The 19263-nt window shown below is 32.1% G+C and overlaps 3 protein-coding genes across 7 annotated transcripts; 1 reads left to right on the forward strand and 2 right to left on the reverse strand.

Annotated features, from left to right (window-relative positions):
• Positions 1 to 2671: 2671 nt before the first annotated feature.
• On the reverse strand, positions 2672 to 5261 carry LOC137828734 (prefoldin subunit 1). The gene is made up of 6 exons (XM_068635424.1): positions 5089 to 5261; positions 4922 to 4975; positions 3548 to 3653; positions 3399 to 3405; positions 3197 to 3281; positions 2672 to 3005 (listed from the first exon to the last, which is right to left on the reverse strand). The coding sequence occupies exons 1-6, from the start codon at positions 5110 to 5112 to the stop codon at positions 2892 to 2894; spliced, it is 390 nt and encodes a 129-aa protein (XP_068491525.1). The 5' UTR covers positions 5113 to 5261; the 3' UTR covers positions 2672 to 2891.
• A 1261-nt stretch (positions 5262 to 6522) lies between these two features.
• On the reverse strand, positions 6523 to 9042 carry LOC137830028 (uncharacterized). 2 transcript variants are annotated; one of them, XM_068637121.1, is made up of 4 exons: positions 8917 to 9042; positions 8402 to 8690; positions 8204 to 8246; positions 6523 to 6926 (listed from the first exon to the last, which is right to left on the reverse strand). In XM_068637121.1, the coding sequence occupies exons 2-4, from the start codon at positions 8669 to 8671 to the stop codon at positions 6775 to 6777; spliced, it is 465 nt and encodes a 154-aa protein (XP_068493222.1). In that variant the 5' UTR covers positions 8672 to 8690; positions 8917 to 9042; the 3' UTR covers positions 6523 to 6774. The 2 variants fall into 2 exon arrangements, with proteins under 2 accessions (XP_068493222.1, XP_068493215.1); XM_068637114.1 differs by lacking the exon at positions 8917 to 9042 and adding an exon at positions 8791 to 8891.
• A 365-nt stretch (positions 9043 to 9407) lies between these two features.
• Positions 9408 to 19263, forward strand: LOC137838718 (protein LONG AFTER FAR-RED 3). 4 transcript variants are annotated; one of them, XM_068647958.1, is made up of 15 exons: positions 9408 to 9630; positions 10107 to 10264; positions 10551 to 10652; positions 11173 to 11245; positions 11730 to 11839; positions 11921 to 12044; positions 13184 to 13378; positions 14031 to 14116; positions 15843 to 15950; positions 16150 to 16245; positions 16326 to 16424; positions 16558 to 16632; positions 17427 to 17558; positions 17666 to 17781; positions 18794 to 19263. In XM_068647958.1, exons 1-15 carry the CDS (start codon positions 9543 to 9545, stop codon positions 18966 to 18968), a joined length of 1737 nt encoding a protein of 578 aa, XP_068504059.1. In that variant the 5' UTR covers positions 9408 to 9542; the 3' UTR covers positions 18969 to 19263. The 4 variants fall into 4 exon arrangements, 2 of the variants coding, with proteins under 2 accessions (XP_068504059.1, XP_068504091.1); XM_068647990.1 differs by having other exon boundaries at positions 9414 to 9524; XR_011085559.1 differs by having other exon boundaries at positions 9428 to 9630; positions 17370 to 17558.

Raw genomic sequence — 19263 nt, forward strand, 5'->3', positions numbered from 1 at the left:
TATGAAAAATTCTCTCGAAATAGTTTTTTCTTGAAATTCCACGTAAGAATCTCGACTGAATTTGGGACAAAACGCGACAAATTTCAGGTCAAACGGATGAGTATTCACCCACGAAAAAAATCAAACAGTTTCACACACAAACGAACCTTCCTTTCGGCCCTGACAGTGATGAATAAAAAATTTATTGCAAATCTTGTGGGACGAATTTGGGGCTCAAATGTCAACCAAAACTCAGTAGACACAACGACGAATGTCCGGTAAAGATTTCAGACCAAAATACCCAAGGAGTAAGGTGTAGTAAGTCCCACACCGAGAGTGAACAAAACTGGTTTTCTGAAAACAGAACGTCCTGGCTTTTCTTCGCCGTATCTTCCTTTTGTGATCTGTTTATGGACATGCGTCCTTACCTGGGTGCAAACTACTTATGTTAGTACTTGTGTGAATTTTTTTCAATGCGATACGAACCCAGAATAAAATTTCCAAAATTAGGGCGAAATTTCACAAGTTTCAGTAGAGGATAGCCTTGGTTTGCACTAAATTTATGAAAAATTCTCCCGAAATAGTTTTTTCCTGAAATTCCACGTAAGAATCTCGACTGAATTTGGGACAAAACGCAACAAATTTCAGGTCAAACGGATGAGTATTCTCCGACGAAAAAAATCAAACAGTTTCACACACAAACGAACCTTCGTTTCAGTTCTGGCAGTGATAAATAAAAAATTTATTACGAATTTTTTGGTACGAATCACGGGCTCAGATCTCATTCAAAACTCAATAGACACAATGACCAATGTCTGGTTGAAATATCAAACCAAAATATTCATGGAGTAAGGCGTCGTAAGTCCCACACCGAGAGTGAACAAAACTGGTTTTCTGAAAACAAAACGTCCTTGCTTTTCTACCTAGTATCTTTTTTTGTGATTTGTTTATGGACGTGCCTCCTTACCTGGGTGCAAACAACATATGAAAGTACTTGTGTGCTTTTTTCCAACGCAATACGGACTCAGAAAAAAATTGCAAAAAGTATGGTGGGATTTTACAAGTTTTGGTAGTAGATAGCCTTGGTTGGCACAAAATTTTTGAAAAATTCTCCCAACAATGTTTGGACAAAACACAACAAAATTCAGGTCAAACAGATGAGTATTCACCTAGGAAAAAAATAAAACAGTTTCACACACAAACGAACTTTCCTTTCCGCCCTGACAGTGATAATTAAAACAAATTTGGCAAATCTTGTGGGACGAATCAGAGGCTAAGATCTCAACCAAAACTCATTAGACACAATGACCACTGTCTGTTAAAAATTTTGAGACCAAAATACCCAAGGAGTAAAGGGTAGTAAGTCCCACGCCGAGAGTGTACAAAATTGGTTTTCCGAAAATAAAACGCCCTGACTTTTCTACCCCGTAACTTTTTTTTGTGATTTGTTTATGGACGTGCCTCCTTACCTGGGTGCAAACAACATATGAAAGTAATTTCGTGATTTTAATCCTCTTATTGTATAAGATTTGTAATTTTGATGTAATTACAACTTTTACATGTTTTTTATTGTTATTTCACCAATTTAACTCTAAATCTAATATATTCATTGATTATCAAGAAATTTACAGATTTCCAAAATATGAAGACAAAAATTGCAAGCAAATGGAGGGACCAAAATTGTGGATCAGAAATCTGAGTGAAATCAAAATTATAATTTAACCAAAAATGAAATTGCTATGAAAAATAATCAATGCAAGTTCAAAACGATCAACGTTAACTTTTCTTACAGCTTTAATCAACAGTATTCACTTCTTAAGGTATTATAATTTTTAATAGTATTTTACATTTGAAACAGAATGCGCAAAATATATTTAATTCTCCACATTTACTTTGAATTATTTTTAATACTACCTCTTGTATGGTTGAAATATTTTTTTTTCTTGGCTTACCTATCATTTTTTCTCTTCAGCATAATATTTTAACTTATCATTCAAATATGTTTTGGTTTCGTACCTAATTTAAATCATGTAATCAGTACAAACCTGACTATTGATGAAGGAAAGAATAAATGAAAAGTAAAAAAAGAGTTAAAAAAAATGGAAGAATTTTTAAGTTGGGTTGTTGTCTATGTAACATAGACACTAACTAACTGACATTAATACGACGCGGAGATACTAATACAACACTTACAGATATAATTTCTAAAATATAGAATACGAAAACACTTTTATATATTATATAATTATGAATTATATAAAGTTACAATAAATATAAAAATTTATATGTACAAATATATTTTAATTTTTTTTAACAGAAAAATATTTCTTATGACTGGTTCAAAAGAATTTATTCTTTATTTTTAGAATTATAATAAATATTTATACAATAAATTTAATTAAATTAATGTATTTCTCTTTTATAAAATTGTGTTAGAACCGTACTAAAATTATCATAAATCCAATAAATATTTTTTGAATTAGACATCTCACCGATACATGTCCTATGGATATCGTATGAGTATGGATATAGTATGAGTGTCAGTATCCGACACGTATGTCTGAACCTCAGGTTGTTATAGTGTCCTCAATGAGCACACTGCTATATCATCCAAGTGCAGCATTCACACACAAAAGAGATAGCAGACACAATCTAGAAGAAATTGTCTGTATCAATAACCAAATAACCAAACTGCAGACATCACAACTAAAAAGGATTCCCATTCATGTACTAAAAACATAATCAGAGAGTTAAGATAAGCTACAAAATCAACATTTTGAGAAGCATAGAAGATCATCCATGATGCAGGGGCAATAACTATCCTCGCACCCCTCACCAAGTCCTGAATTTTTCTATTTGCTCAAATGCACCAATAAACCCACAACTGTAAGATAATTTCACTAATGGAAAGTTTACACTACATTCATAGACATGATTTGCCTAGCAAGACCAGGATCTTGCTGTAACAGTTCTCTCAAATTGCTTTCCACCTCTGTCATCTGCTTTTCCAAGTATTCTTTCGAGCTCTGTTCAAAGACATAAATAGAATAAGAACTGAATTTCATTCAAAGGTTATGGAAACTCGTATTTACAGCTTTAGAAATTTAGCTAAAATAGTTGTATTTATGAGATTTAACTTTAGAAAATTCAAAATAAAATAAGGATAAAAATTATGGAAGCCAATAAGTTTTTGTGCAAATGAATGAAGGACATCTACCTGTAGTGTAGTAATTGTAGCTTCACCATCTTTAAACTTTTTCTCCTGTTCATTCATTAATGTTGCCTTGGTCTCCAATACAAACCTGGTGATCATGTTAAGCGCATGTTAAAGTATGCCATTAATATTTTCTAAAGCAGCCCATAAAACAAGCTTGTGTACTCTATTTAGTAGCATGTTGAAAGAGGTAACCACAACTCACATTCTCCCTGCAAAACAAAATAACTGGACACATCATATGTCTGTAGAAAACCAGGGCATTACTAATTACCAATAGAGATACTTTCAAATTTGTAGGGTTGTTCTAAAGAACAGAAGCAGTAAGAGAAGCTCGTGATTTTCTTCACATACCAATAGATTTGTAAACATTAGTATCATCGGGAACTTGCTTTAGCTCCTCCATGGTCAAGAAAGCACGCTTTTTTTCAGCTTCTTTGGAACGCATCTGGTTTTGCACCTGCATGTGCCAAGGCATAATATGAACTACTAGAGTCTCAGGCAACCCTAACAATAACAATCATATCATTCCCATACGCAAAATACAAATGTCAAGGTTTTCATTTCTTTCATATCCCACTTCTAGCAACAATTTACACTAGGTGCGGTTGACCCTTTTCTTTTTATCCCACTTCTTAATAAATAAAATTATGTATTCTCTTTCAGAACTCAGATGTAAGTATTCTGAGTCAGAGTTGATAGTAGTGCAAAGCCTGCACATCCCAGCACACACACAACCCGTAACACTTAAAACAGGGTAATCTATTGGTCATAACAATATACAGTGCACAAAATCACAAATTGACATAGCAATAGTCTGCATCAAATCATTCTTCTTCAACATAACAGCTTCTTCACAGTCATTCTAAGGACATTAATACAATCCTACAAAACATTAAGAATACACCCAGGAAACACATGTCTGAAAAACACCATCAATTTAAGAAACTAAAGAGGACCCTCATTCCATTAGAATCCATTAAGTTTAAGAAAAAAAAAATCTCTACAGGAAACAACCCTACTTGAGCTGCGAAATACTTGTGAAAAAAAAATGTTATTTGAAATATTTCATATGGTTTCATACTCAAGGCCCAACCTTGAAATGACTGATAAAGCTGAAACAACTTCACACCAGTTGAGACATACACTCAGGAAATTAGAAACCAATACTTAGCTCCCTCCATGTGAATCTAAAGGAGTACAAAAACAACTTCATATTATCCAGTAATTGCTTAAGGTGTAGGTCTCTTTTAATAAAATTCAATTATTCAGCCAGGTTCAATCAAATTCAGACAAAAATAACTTGGAGAGTGTAGTTATAGAAGTTTAAGAAAGTTATAGGGACAAAAATGTGTATACCAAAAACCTTACATCCCCTTTATAGATAGTTAGAAACTATACATATACATAAAGGAGATATGAAGCTTGGTGTCCACATTTGTGTTGTACTTTGTGGCTATGACTTTCTTCACTAATCTCCATTCTATACTTTTTTTTCATTATAAAAACTCTTATGGTATCACTATGAAACAGCTACGCTGATACCTAATCTCCATTCTATCTTTATAACTGTACACTTTACATGATTCATATCTCTAACTAGACTGTGCAAATCACCCATTTCTATAATTTAATTTGCACTATTTTTTAAAAATAAAAAATGCACAAAAAGTCTCTTTTTCCACTAATAACAACAATAATAAGAGATTAAGATAGGTTATGACGAACCTGTTTTAATTTTCCAGTAGTTTCGATCATGCGACCTTGAATTTCAAGGAAAGCCTGCATTTTTGGATCGAAAAATGAAAAAAAAAATGGTTATAGCGATTAGAAGAAGAACACTACATTGAAATTTTGAATAAGGAGACAGAACGAAAGAGATAGAGTGTTATTACAGTTCTGTTAGCTTCGTCCGCCATTTCAATCGATCAATGACAAGAGACGATGCTACAAATTTGTAACTCTCAAAAACCCTAACGCAATTGGATCCGAGAACGGGAAGAAGAAGACGAAGTAGAGGTTCTAATAAACGCACCGTTTTATGTTTTTTTATTTATTTCAAATTTTGTGATCAAAATTGGCAGAGTTTATATATATATATATACACATATACATATATATACATACATATATATACACATATACATATATATACATACATATATATATATATATATATAGTTTTTCTAGGTTTTGTTTTTCATAATTTGATGAGCTGTGTAATTTTAGTTTTATAAAATTTGAATTTAATTATATATTTACTAGTGTAAAATATTTATGTATTTGCAAGTCATAATAAATGTTAAATCTTATTTTTAATCCTATTATTAATTATTAATTTTTAAGTACATAAATAACTGATACTATAATGCGTTATTAACTTTGGCTGATAATTAGATAATATTATTTTTAATTAAAACTGTTTGATTTTAAAAGTTGAAAATCTAAATGTTAAAAATTAAATTTACATAGGACAAAAAAATACATATTTAGGAAACAAATAAGAAGAAAAGTTGATTTAAACATTTTTGTATACATTTTAAAAATCTTCTTAATCTTTTTTCAAAATAAACTAAATTTATTTCCTCTTTCTTTATGGAACAAATTAATTTTGATTTTATTGAATTGTGATTCATTTTTTTTCTAAAACCAAATAATGACATAACTCTTTAAATTTTAAAAATATTGAGGAATTTTGTTCTTTTTTCTAATAATATTTTACTTCTCAATATTTCCTTTAATACACTTTAATACATGTAAACTCACTCACTCCTTACATTATATTTATTTTTCAATAACTTTTAAGTTCCCTGATTCCCTTTTTTTTCTCCAACTAATAATTTTAATTTTATTTGATCTTAAACTTAAAATGCTTAAATAATATCTTAAACTTTAAACAAAACATCAAAATAAAAATTATATAAATAAATACATATTAAATTTAAAATTAATATGCGCATTAATATATAAAGTCATAAAAACTAAATTTTAATTCAATAAAATGAAATAACATAATAAAAATAAGAACATACTGGCACATTAAATCCTATGTATTCGCTAGTATAAAAAAGTTTATTTATTAAATAAATTATTTAATCTAAATACATCATCAGTAATATTATAATAACATGTAAAATTTAAATGTTAAACATTAAATTTAAATCATTAACAAACAGACACTAATAAATTTGAATATATTAATAATAGTATATTTTAATCACTCTTTCTTTTATCTTTATTTATACACATAATTTATAATCACTTATTTTATTTTTTTTATTTCTAAATTAAGTTTTAATAATCTTAAAGAAATCAACAACATATAAAAATAAGATACTAACCTGAATGGATATAGAATAGCTCAAAGACACAAATATAGTAACCACCAAATCCAGCAAGGTCCTTAGTAGAAAAAGTTCATTTGATTACAAACATAAAAGAAACTTAATTAAGCACCTTGCATGAATGCTTAAGGAACATTGCAAGATTGACTAAAAAATCTAGCATGGTCGAAAAACAACTAGGCCAATTGAAAAGACATGGGCTAATGTTGATGACCTAAACAAAGTCACTAGAAAGTATCAACTTGCTTCAGTTTCTACTTTCAAGTCAATATCTGTAGGACTTGTTGAGTTTGTTGAACTTTCTGATGCTTTTACTACATTCGGTAGGTACTTCCAACAGCGTTTGTGAACTCCACTAATTTTTTTTGGAGCATCTGCTATTGGCAAGCCTGCAATAAGTTCTTCCTTATCAAATCAAGCCAGAAAACAAGTACTAGAAAGGCTTAATGCTTCATACAATCTACACTTTAAAGTATTCACTGAGATCTTATCAAATAAAGCTGACAAGTTCTAACAAGCAACAAAAACTACACTGTCAAATAAGAAAAAAAATATGTGATTTATAACTGAGACCATAATTAATTTGATATGGAACATGAATGAAACAAAGAAAGTTAACACCAAGACAAGCAAATGTAATGGAGTGCCGCATGTGGCATCATTCATCTGAACTTATGCACACAAGTTCAATCCTCTCAAGCAAATTGCATTTTCAATAGAAGAGGAGATAACTGAATTTTGGCACAAGAAAGAAGAAACTGAATAAAAAACAACAAGTTGGTACTGTAACAGCAGCCCCCAAGTCTAGAAGTGGTGCCACAGAAGCAAGGTTCACAGGAACAAAGGAACAGGCTCAGTCTGCACATGAGGAGTCAGAGGAATGGAAGAGGAAGTACGATACTGTCACTAGAGAAGCAAAATCTCTTTAGAGAAAGTTGAAAAGATTGAGCATGATGAGAAGGGTATAAAAACTATGAACTTAAAGTTTAAGGCTACTGAGAGAAAGATAAGAAGTTATGATGCAAAAATGTTTTCACTAAGGATTGACATTAAAGAGTTGACTGAGAAGTTAAAAGTTGAAAAAGCAAAGACCCAATTATACCACAAGGGAAGCAATGATATTTTAATAGAAGACTGATCTTGAACAGAATATCACATTGTTGATGTCTTGGAATTTAAAATTAAGGTTAATTTTTTGAGAAAGAAGCTAGGAGTTTGCATCCTTCAAGGCAAGGAATGTTGGAAACATACCTTGGATTTAATTTGAATTTTGCATGAGTCAATTATTAAATTGACAAGAACATGTTATACTCTTTCTAGTTGTTAGTGGATTAGTTATTTTCAGATTTGATTATTTATTAGTAGTAACATCATCTAAAATTATGGAGCAAGATTTCTATTTAGTTATTTCAGTATACTAAGTTAGATTCAATAAAAGTTGCAAGCTTCTGCAATTTCAAAATGTTTTCTATTGTTTCCTTGCACAAAAACCAACACTTACTAAGAATTCAGAAAGACATTCTTAGCCTAGCTAACACTATCATTGAAGAATAGAAGTGCAGCATTATTATCAGCACCTTCAACAAGCAGACTCTGCTGCACATAGAATTGAAGAACAGAGTATCCAAAATTCAGAAGCACTTCTAATACAACTTATGACACTAACCATTTTTATAAGCAAGCCCCCATGCTTTTCCATGCCTTCCATCCTGCAAAATACATACATAAAATAAATTAATAGAGACTCATGAGAACTGAGAAAAGCAGAGGAATAAATCATGGTGAAATACAAATTTAAATAGTTGAAATCCAATAACAATAGAAGAACAAGAAAAAAAAAAGTTGAGAATTAAAAGAGAAGCACCTTGTAGAGATTGAGTTTAGTGATTTCATAAGAAACTTCATTCCAGTGACACTTGGCCATGTGGTAGCCAATTCCCCAATTAGGTAAGAACTGAGCCACCTCAAACAAATTCTTCTTTTTTCGCTTTGATTTTTTAGGTTTCTGAGCAGAAGAAACAGCAGAAGAAGTAGAAGAGGAAGAAGAGCAAAAAGGTCTCATGAAGTTGAGAGAAGACCTTAGTAAAAGAGAGTTTCGAACAGATTCAACTCTGCTACCAATTGCACTTGCCATTGTTTTTCTTTTAAAATCCCTATGGAGAAGCAAATCCAAAATGTCAAAAATCATGCACCTAATGATCCCAATGCCTTTAACATCACAGAAATAGTAGAGAAAAATTTCTCCAAACATACCCTAATTGACCTACATAAAACAAATTCCGCATTGCCACAAACATAAAATTTCCATATCATATGAAAACAGTAAGATAAACAACATTTGATGAAATTCAACAATGAACGTTAAAAACATAGACTCACTTGTTGGTTAACGCGGATTGCGATTTGCGATTAGTGATGTGTCACTAATAATATTAGGGTTCTTTCTCTTTATTTTTCTATACAATACTGAAAACACATCATGCCCAAGATGTGTCCTCTTTTTTTTTTATTATTATTATTATAATAACACAAAATAAAATATTTTTTTATATATAATTTTATAAAAATATGTTTGTAAAAAATAATTATAAATATACTTCTTTTAAATTTAAATGACTATTTATAATAAAAAATCATATACACAATAAAAAAATTTATTTAATCATAAAATTATTTATTTAAAAAAAATATCTATAATTCAATGATATATTTTTTCCAATAATTATTATAACAATAATATCCTTTTGTCAAAAGGAAAAAAATGGACACACTATCTCTAAATATGCATGTTTCCACTTGTATTTATAATTAATAACTCAATAGTAATGTATATAAATTAATATAAATATTGAGACCATAAATAAATAAATAAAATTTGACAGAAGAAACTCTTGATTTATGTGAAATTTGGAGGTTGGTAGTGAGGGCAGAGCAAAAGAGGAAGAGAAGGGTGAAAGGAGTGACAGAGAGAAACAGAGGAAGAGAAAGTGTGGTTTTTGTTTCCAATGAACTTTCTTCTCATCCACTTCTTTCTCTTTGTTCCAATCCTTTTCTTTTCTACTTTTCTGTCTCTACCTTTTCCCTTCCAAACCTGTAACTAACTATCTCTCCTTACTTCTACTTTTTCTCTTCTCTTTCACACACAACACAACACAACTGTGAGACAACCTCGTACACAAGTTGCACATTTTGAATTTTCATTCAATTTTTGCACCTTATTCTTCTTGTTTTTGTGTCAATACAGATAGACAAGTTTCATAATTGTTACTCAGACCAACAACTGTCGATTTTTAGTACTTATGTTAATTTGTATTGTTAGTATTGTGTGTAGGATTATGATAACTGCATCACATACTTTGAAAAATGAGTAATTTAGTGTTAACCAGTTACAATTTGTAATGTATGGTGAAAGTTATAATTACATGATTTCTTATTGATTGATAGTGTAAAGATTTTGGTAGACATTCGCATTAGAAATTAAACCTTTATATTGTGTTGTTGTGTAGAGTTACATGGTTTTGTGAATGAAGTATGTGACATTTTTGTCATAATTTCTTTTACATTTTCAGATTTTTGGGCTTGGAAGTCACACTTGTCTCACCCGGTGGCTGATTTGGTTTTGAGGAATGGGGTGATATATACCAGTGATGATTCTCTCCCATTTGCAGAGTCCATGGCAGTGGCCAATGGAAGGGTTCTTCGTGTTGGCAACCATTCATTTGTCAAGGTTATAATCTTCTTCATGCTAACCTCACTTCCCCATTTACTGAAAAAAAGAAAGAAAGATCAATTTCATTGTAGTTTAATTTTTAGGCATGTCAGTGTGAATTTTTTTACATTATCAATCATCCTAGATATGGATTTGGAAGACATTATAAAATACTTTTTACAGTGTCAATACATTCTAATTTAATTCATTTTATTCAACCCTGTTGTTGTTGCTGCTACTCATATATGTGGCCTTCAATTGCAAACTGGGTCTGACCCAGATGTGTTTTTCAACATTTATGTAGGAGTTGGAGGGATATGGAACTCAAATTTTGGACCTTGGTGGGAAGGTTGTAGTTCCTGGGTTCATTGATTCCCATGTGCATTTCATTGCTGGTGGATTACAGGTTAAGTTCATGTCCCAGTTTTCTGAATGTTTCTTTTACCTCATTTCTTATGTACTTCGGTCTGTTTTTTTGTTTTTTATAAAACTCAGGTTAGACATCACTATGAACTTTGTCATCTCAGTCAGGCTAACATTCCAAAGATCACCAATCATATGTAGTCACTTGAAACATATTATTAAAAAGGGAAAGATAAACAAAAACATGGGGTGCCACTTCAGTTTGCTTACCTAGTTTTTTGAAATGATCATATGTTACTGCCAAGACAATAAGATTCTTGTAATCTCTAACGTTTGATTCTTGAATACATTTTGAAAAACTTCTAGTCTATCAATCAAGTGCAGTTCAGAAGTGTAGTCATCAGAAAGTCGAATTGTTTAGGATGGATTCTGGTTGTCTCTAGGCTAGGATGCTTGAATCATTTGCATATCACCTAATTTTGATTTTTCTATCCGAGAGAAGTCCTTTATTTTTGTAAACCTACACTGTGTTCCCTGTTTTATAATTCCACCTGTAGTAACAGATGAAGCAGGTGGAGCTGAGAGGTGTTAGTAAAAAGGAAGAATTTATCAGAAGGATCAAAGATGCAGCACAAAGTAAGCCCTTGAGCTTTTGCATGCTTTTTCCTAGTTACGATGGAGGATAATTTAACACCTAACCAGTAGTTTCCTTGAAGATGATCATATATGTCAAACTGTCCATTCATATTTGTTTAAGTGCCTGCTCAAATGCGAGCTGTATGTATTTCAAACTTGATTTAGGTTCCATAGTTAAAATTATCTTCTAAATATTTGATTCCATCAGATATATTTGTCTCATTTTGCCTTTTCATCTGGCAGTAGATTCATTGGAGTTTTTAGTTTTACCTCTTGACTACATAATGAACTATTAGATAAGATTGGCATTCTTTATGAGTAAGCAGGAATAGAAGGACTAAAGGCTTGTGGTTAAATCTGCACCACTATGTTCATCAAATGGGAAATATCGCATAGAACAATTTTCAAACTGAATGCTTCTGAGTTCTGAATTATATTAGTTACGTTACGATGTTTACTCATTTTGTACACTTTTTGAATTTAGGCTCAAAACAAGGTTCCTGGATTTTGGGTGGTGGATGGAACAATGATCTATGGGAAGGAGGAGATCTGCCTGCTGCCTCTTGGATTGATGATATTACTCCTAATAATCCTGTGAGCCCTTTACATAAGTTCTTTCCTTTTTGGAAATCTTCATTCACTGCAAAACTAATCTTATTTAAAGTATATGAGCAGGTTTGGCTTTCAAGAGTAGATGGCCACATGGGCTTGGCTAACTCAGTGGCACTAAAGTTGGTTGGGATTACAAGTTTAACAGATGATCCAATGGGGGGGATTATAGTGAGAGCTGCTAATGGAGGTAATACTTTATTTTCTTTGTATGAAAAGGAATTTTGATTATCCCACAACATGGGATAGTCCTTTTTTGCGTATCCTACTCTTTAATCAACCATTTTTCTTTTGGAACTTGTGATTTCAAAATTCAATAACCTGAGCTTCAAAATTTTAGTGTCTGCATTTTTATGATGATTTTCTGGATGCTATAATGTGAGTTTTGTGTCTAAGATTTTAGGGTGAATAAGCATTGTTAGATATAAAGCCATCTATCAGTCTCATCCAATCCAACTGCTTAAGCTTTTTATAAGAGTTATGTTAGCAAATTCAATTCTTGCCATCCCCAATAATTTAAAGTAAGTTGAATTTCAACTATGGGTAAAATGGTCTTGTACATTGTTCATTCTTCAAACTCATAGGCTCTTGCATGAGGGAGCATGTTTGAGAGAGTGACGGTCTCTGCAGTATTAATTGTATACTTGAAGAAGAAAACACCATTACATCTTTTGATTCCATAAATCAATATAGCATAATAAAGTATCAAATATATGTGATATGATATGCTCTGAAACAGAAAATAGGGAACTGATGATGATGAAGGGAATTAAAAAAGATATTCAGCAATATTCAACAAAATAAAACCATTCGTGAGCCTCTACCTTATAACCTACACTTTTAGATGCGTCCTTAGCAAGCATATTAGGTGTCTTATTGTCATTCCATGTTCAACCTTTATTGAAATTTCCTGTAGCATTTCCCTCACCACTATCATGTTATACTACTCACATGTTTGTCGGTCTGCTTCATGTGTTTTCTAATGTGGATTACATGTTATAGTCTTTTCGTTGAATATAGCTTATTGAAGTTTATTAGACTTATCGTGTCACTCATCATCAGACCACCCATATGTATCTAATCTTATGTTCAGTTCTTGATGTGAGGGGGGATTTTAGATATCTTACATCAACTAGAGATATGATCAAATTACAATATATAAGTGAGTGAAAACTTCACCTTACAAATTAATTTTATAAGGTTGAGTTGGGTTTAAACTACTTAGTAAGATGGTCAATAACTGAATTTATTCCAATATTGGAAAATGATATTGCTAATTTCGTTTCAAGAATCTTTATTGTTCTGTAACTACTTGTTGTTAACATGCAGAACCTACTGGTGTACTAATTGATTCTGCTAGGGCACTTATCACCTCCCTGATTCCAGAGGATTCAGTAGATGATAGGAGGGAGGCGTTGCTTAGAGCAAGCAGTCTTGCCTTAACAAGGGGGGTGACCACGGTTGTTGATATGGGAAGATATTATCCTGGGTTTTCAGCTGAACTATCTTGGGATGATTTTTCAGGTTTTATCTAAACGTTTTAGTTGATTTATATTTAAGATTCTTTTTTTCTGTATTTTCTAACTGTGTTTCTGTTGGAGAACTCACACTAACTAGAGATTAGGACATTTCATAGTATATAAATGAGTGCAAACCTCACCTTATAAGCCAGTTTATGAGGTTGAGTTTGGCCTATAATCCACTTCTTAAATTTTTGTCATTTTGTTTCCTTTTATTTTGAATATCAACGCAATGGCAATGTAGTCATAAGGCAAAGATTTATAGCAAGCAGTTCCTGCTGTACTGAATGCTGAAACTATACTTAAAGAAAACCACTTGATCCATTCAAATGCAATATAAAGTAATGGATTTATAGCAATGAGACCATAGAAGACTTAGTTACCTTATTCCATTGCGTAGCTTCATCTGTGTAATATCTTGAATGATCTAGATTATATTTTTAATACTTAAATTAAATAAGGAAAAAAGGAGTAGGAAAACATAGATGATGTAAAATTGCTCTGACTGACATAATCCTTAAGCCAAGTTTGAAGGATAATGCCTTTTTGAAATTTGAAATATGATTGACTTTTCCTCTTATTTTATGTCATATGTAAAAAGCCTTATTGTTGAGCCTAACTGATTATTCATTTTATTGTTATTTTGAATTTCACAGAGGTTTATCAATGGGCAAATTCTATGTCAAAAATGAAAATTAGAGTATGTTTATTTTTTTCAATGGATACACGGTTTCGTTTAGTGGTATGATTCCTTCCTAACTTATGATTTATTGAAAGTTTAGTATATTCTTCACTGCCTTTTATAGAGCATATTTCTATGTTCCTTCTTTTCTATCTTTCTTCTTTTTGAAAGTTAAACCATTCACTTATCAAAGAAATTGAAAGTTTAGTATATTCTTCACTGCCTTTTATAGAGCATATTTTTATGTTCCTTCTTTTCTATCTTTCTTCTTTTTGAAAGTTAAACCATTCACTTATCAAAGAAATTTTTGAAGAGGAAAGTGTCTAGTTTGGAGTTGTAACTTGAGCTGTCAGCCTAACTGAGATGTCAAATTGCATAGTGATGTCTACCATGAAAGCTTTTATAAAAAAAGTGTCTAGTTTGGGATGAATTGATACATTATAATATTCATATCGTAAACATGTTCTCTTGCATTTCTTAATGTATTGGAATTTGTTCACTGGATTTTTTCTTCTAGTGAGAACGCTTAGATGTGGCCCTCACAATTAAGATAACTTCTGTTGGAGCTTGATAGAATGGAAGGGAAAGTTAGTTACTAGCAATTACAGTAGTTAATTAGTCAGTTAGAGGAATTAGGTAGATATAAATAGGGGGATTTAAGAGGAAATGATCCACTTTAATTTTGTATCATTTGAGAATTGATTTTTGCTCTTTCTTAGAGGAGAGTTATCTCCCCTATTTTCTGCTGTAATCTGTTCAAATGCAGCATAAAGTACTGGATTTATAGCAATATGTTAGAGGAGTTATCTCTCCTATTTTATGTTCTTTCTTTTTTTCTAATTTGGGTTCTAGCAAATTCCTCCCCACTAATTAGCTTACAAGTTCTTCCCCATGAACACTTAGGATTTAGTCTAGTGAATGGTTGCTTAATTTCCTTCATTTGGAGCATTTGGATTGAGAGGAACTCTTGAGTTATAGTAATCAAAACACCAATATGGCTTTATCATGGAACAAGTTGTACATGTTTGGTTTTTGAGGAATCCTAACATATTCATTGAGACCAGGAAGGGTCACTAAAATAATTTCCCTGGTAATCTACTAATAATATGAGGAATGCTAACAACACTTCTCCTAACACTCTCTTTCAAAAACTCTCTATGGTTGAAATTGATTGAAAAGCACCAATTTTGATGGGTCTCACTTGTCATTTAATGACTCTCCTGATTTTACCAATGTAAGATCTTGCAGACATATTTTTAATTCCAGCAAACTGATAGCTAAAATGTCTTAACTTGTACTATTATATGTAATAGGTAAACTCTTTTTTTTTGTCTTTTTGAATCGGTTTAGCTTTTATTGCCTCTGGTAATTAAAAATTCAACTAGTGTTCTTATTGGAATTGAGAACAAATTAGACCTAACTAAAATATGGGATCTTATCAAATCTACTCACACCCAGATTGGACATTTGGGCTAAAGTTTGTAGGATTGCATATTTGTGGTTGTCTCAACATCAAGTTTGTGAAGGCTTTGATAATTGATACCATATTAAAATTGAGAGTGGACTAGCCTAAATCAACTTAAAAATCTAGTTCTAAGGGGGAGGATTTCCTAATTCATTACTAGGAGTAGTAGTTTCACCATACACCAACTCAATGTAGGGGATCTTAATAAGTGTCAGATTTCTCTGTGTATTGGTATTACACTAATAATTGTTGTAAACTATATTTTTATTTTGTGATGTCAATTTTAACTTTTGTCTCCTAAAGACACATTTTTCTCCTTAGGATTTGATTAGCAAAGTTGGCCACACCTTAAGCGAATGGATTTATATTGGTGGTGTAAAAGCTTTTGCTGATGGATCTTTGGGTTCCAATAGTGCATTGCTTTATGAGGTGAGGCCATTCACTTTTTTGGTATAAATTATCTGTTAATAAATTTTCGAAAAATCCATTTATTTGTCTGTTTTCTGTCATTTTTTTTATTTTTTATTTTTGAATGGATATGGGTTGGGAGTGACAAGGAGCACCTAAGTTTATAGGGACTGAAATTTAGCATAGTCCTAGGTTAACTATGCACATTCAAATTTTGTAGCCGTATGTTGATGAGCCAGACAACTATGGTCTACAAGTGTCTGAACCTGAAGCACTTCTCAACATGACCTTGGAATCTGATTTAAATGGTCTGCAGGTGATTATTCTTTTGTTGTTAGTTACCAAATTCGTGTGTGTATATGAGATTTCAGTTAACAAATTGTTGATTCATTACAGGTTGCTATTCATGCTATAGGGGACAAAGCAAATGACCTTATCTTGGACCTATATAGTACTGTAGCTTCTACAAATGGAATGAGAGATCGAAGATTCAGGGTAACATTTTTGCTTAAACATAGCAAGCTTTAATAGTTTTCTACTGATAATGGGGAAATTTTTCTTCGGTGATGTTTGTTCTAATATAATCATTGTGAGACAAGTTAACAATGAACATAAACACTACTTTCAGATTGAGCATGCCCAGCAATTGGCAGCCGGAACCCCTGGCCGATTTGGTAGACAAAGGGTTCTTGCTTCCATGCAGGTTTTTCATTATCATTATCTTGTGTTTTTTCATTACTATTAATATTATGTATATGCCTGAGACATATATAGAAAAGGGCTTGAAATGTTTTATTAATTGAGAACAGTACATTGCTGAATAAGTTCTACAATAAGCAATTCTCCCACAAAGGTTCACAATATTATTGTCCACAACAAAAAAAGTAGAAATTATCTTTTCCTCTCCCATACCAAATTCATATTCTACCCCTTCCTATTTCTCTTGCTATATGAACTAGTACTAGAACAATCACACTAGAATAACCGTAGTGTGTAATTAGAATGAGAGGGTTGAGTTGAGGACTAGACATCTTGAATGTGCTAGACATCTTGAATGTGGAATTATATTTATGCAGATGGTATGATAGTAATCCAATAGTGATTACACATAAACTCACTAAACTTGATTAGTGTTAGAGATCCCACATCAACTAGAGATTTAGAACATTACATAGTATATAAGTGGGTGCAAACCTCACCTTATAAGCAGGTTTTATGAGGTTAATTTAGGTTTAAAGTCCACTTCTTAATATGGTATCAGAGTCATTTAGAATTTATCCTAACGACTGTTTGGTAGTTTTGGCATTTATAAGTCGGTTTTATGAGATTGATTTAGGCTTAAAGTTCACTTCTTAATAATTAGGATAGATTTTATTTTAGTTATGTCTGTAGTCGATGTAAAATCTCCAATTCGCTTCCCTATTATATATGTTTTGACAGTATAAACAATGGCTCTTACAAGAATTGTAGTATTTTCTAAGTACCAATATTCAACAGCCAGATCAATTGTTGGATGATGCTGACTCTACTGGCAAAAAGCTTGGCAAGGATAGGGCAGACACAGAGTCATATTTGTTTCAATCACTCTTAAATAACAATGCATTAGTGGCATTTGGTTCTGACTGGCCAGTAAGTATGTTGTATTTATTAGTACTCATCACCTTGCACAGCTTCATATTCCTTAACACTAGTTAAGAAGTACTTTACATACACAACATCATGTCTCTCTTTCACAGGTGGTAGACATCAATCCCTTAAGTGGCATTAAGACAGCAATGAAGAGGACACCTCCCACTTGGGAAAGTGCATGGATTCCATCGGAATGCATTTCACTAGATGATGCAATAAAGGCGTAACCAGCATTAGAGCTTTCATGTTATTCTGATGTTATGTGACTTGTTGATTTCTTGTCTGTTTGTGATGTGATGAGAACCACTTTATGTGGACTGGTAGTGAGTGAGTGGCAAATTTTTACATATAAAAACGATAACCTTTCGAAGCTCTTATTGGTTTGTCAACTCAGGAAATTGGTCAAAATATTATACAACATTAATATCATGTTGTAGTAGTGATGGCCTTCTCTATATGTTCATCTGTACAAAAGAAAAAATGGAACTGAGAGACACATGAGCAAAAGCTTTTGAGGAATATAACAATAACACAAGTTAGAATTTTGGGTTTGCAACAATACGTAACTGAACCTCACAAAACCAGTTTATAAGGTTATGATTGTCCCTTGTATTCTTCAAATTGATCCTATCATGTAAAATCTCTAACACACCCTATTCAAACATAAAATTAGTCATGTGTAACAAGTTACTAGGAAAAACTCTAGTATAATCTTAAAATCTAGATTAGAATCTAATTCAATGCAACAAAGTGGTTTGTAAACTAAGAGTTGTTCCTCACTTGTATAGTTTAGTTTAACCATATTCGTAATCAAGGTATGATTTCCAATTGGATCTATAGATATGATTTGTGGGATTACCTATTAACTCTATAATCATTTGCATCTCAGAGGACAAGTTACTTAGCACTCATGCCTATCTAAATTTGGTATGCTAGACAGTTATTGTGTATGGCTCTTAAATGGTGGAGACACCACTTCTTCAGTGCTTTGTACTTTACAGAAATTTTCACCACAATGCTGTGTTGTTCTTTTTGTTTTTTCTTCTGATAGTGATTACACAGTACATGCCCCACTTCTTCATAGTACATTTTTAGCAAGTTTAATCTTATAACTTCTTGAGTGGTGCACTAGTGCTCTTTCCTTATATGATCATATTTCATTTTCCAGTTCATCGTATACATGGTTTTCATTTACTATTCTTGCATGATACTGAAACTCTCTCTGACCTTCACAGTTACACCATTTCTGCTGCTCGTGCAAGCTTCCTTGACAAAGATCTTGGATCCTTATCTCCAGCAAAACTGGCAGATTTTGTCGTATTGTCCACTGATTCCTGGCAAGACTTTGCTGAAGAAGCATCTGCATCTATTGAGCAAACATATGTTTCTGGTGTGAGAGCATATCCTTGAAGCCTTTCCATTTCCATTCAGTTAGATGATAAATTTTTGGTTAAATTAAGAAAACCACTGTTAAATGTTCTTACAATCTGTGACCAAATATCCCCTGTCAATTGTTCTTCTGTCCAATCTTCCTCCGTTATCCGTCAATTGTGTTCGAGGGTGGGTACCTGCAAAGACATTCAAATGCTCAAGTCAGTAGTTGGATTGTTGAAATGTTTATAAGTTCAAAACTAGAAGAGTCTTTACCTTTTTTCTATGAGAATCATGTTCTATTTATAACTTTCTATTGGGCCTTCTTTCTTAA

This window comes from Phaseolus vulgaris, chromosome 11 (assembly GCF_000499845.2).
Source record: "Phaseolus vulgaris cultivar G19833 chromosome 11, P. vulgaris v2.0, whole genome shotgun sequence".
Classification (NCBI taxonomy): Eukaryota; Viridiplantae; Streptophyta; class Magnoliopsida; order Fabales; family Fabaceae; genus Phaseolus; species Phaseolus vulgaris.

Bases quoted from the DNA above. Each gene is read 5' to 3' on its own strand.
- LOC137828734 (XM_068635424.1), bottom strand. From the start codon at position 5,112: ATGGCGGACGAAGCTAACAGAACT. The intron at 4,976-5,088 runs GTAATAACACTC...CCAAAAATGCAG, and splicing joins CGGACGAAGCTAACAGAACT to GCTTTCCTTGAAATTCAAGG. The intron at 3,006-3,196 runs GTAGATGTCCTT...GTCTTTGAACAG, and splicing joins CTACAATTACTACACTACAG to AGCTCGAAAGAATACTTGGA.
- LOC137838718 (XM_068647958.1), top strand. From the start codon at position 9,543: ATGAACTTTCTTCTCATCCACTTCTTTCTCTTTGTTCCAATCCTTTTC. The intron at 15,951-16,149 runs GTGAGGCCATTC...CAAATTTTGTAG, and splicing joins ATAGTGCATTGCTTTATGAG to CCGTATGTTGATGAGCCAGA. The intron at 16,246-16,325 runs GTGATTATTCTT...GATTCATTACAG, and splicing joins CTGATTTAAATGGTCTGCAG to GTTGCTATTCATGCTATAGG.
- LOC137830028 (XM_068637114.1), bottom strand. From the start codon at position 8,834: ATGTTTGTGGCAATGCGGAATTTGTTTTATGTAGGTCAATTAGG. The intron at 8,691-8,790 runs GTATGTTTGGAG...GCTTCTCCATAG, and splicing joins TTTTATGTAGGTCAATTAGG to GGATTTTAAAAGAAAAACAA. The intron at 8,247-8,401 runs GTGCTTCTCTTT...TGTATTTTGCAG, and splicing joins CTAAACTCAATCTCTACAAG to GATGGAAGGCATGGAAAAGC.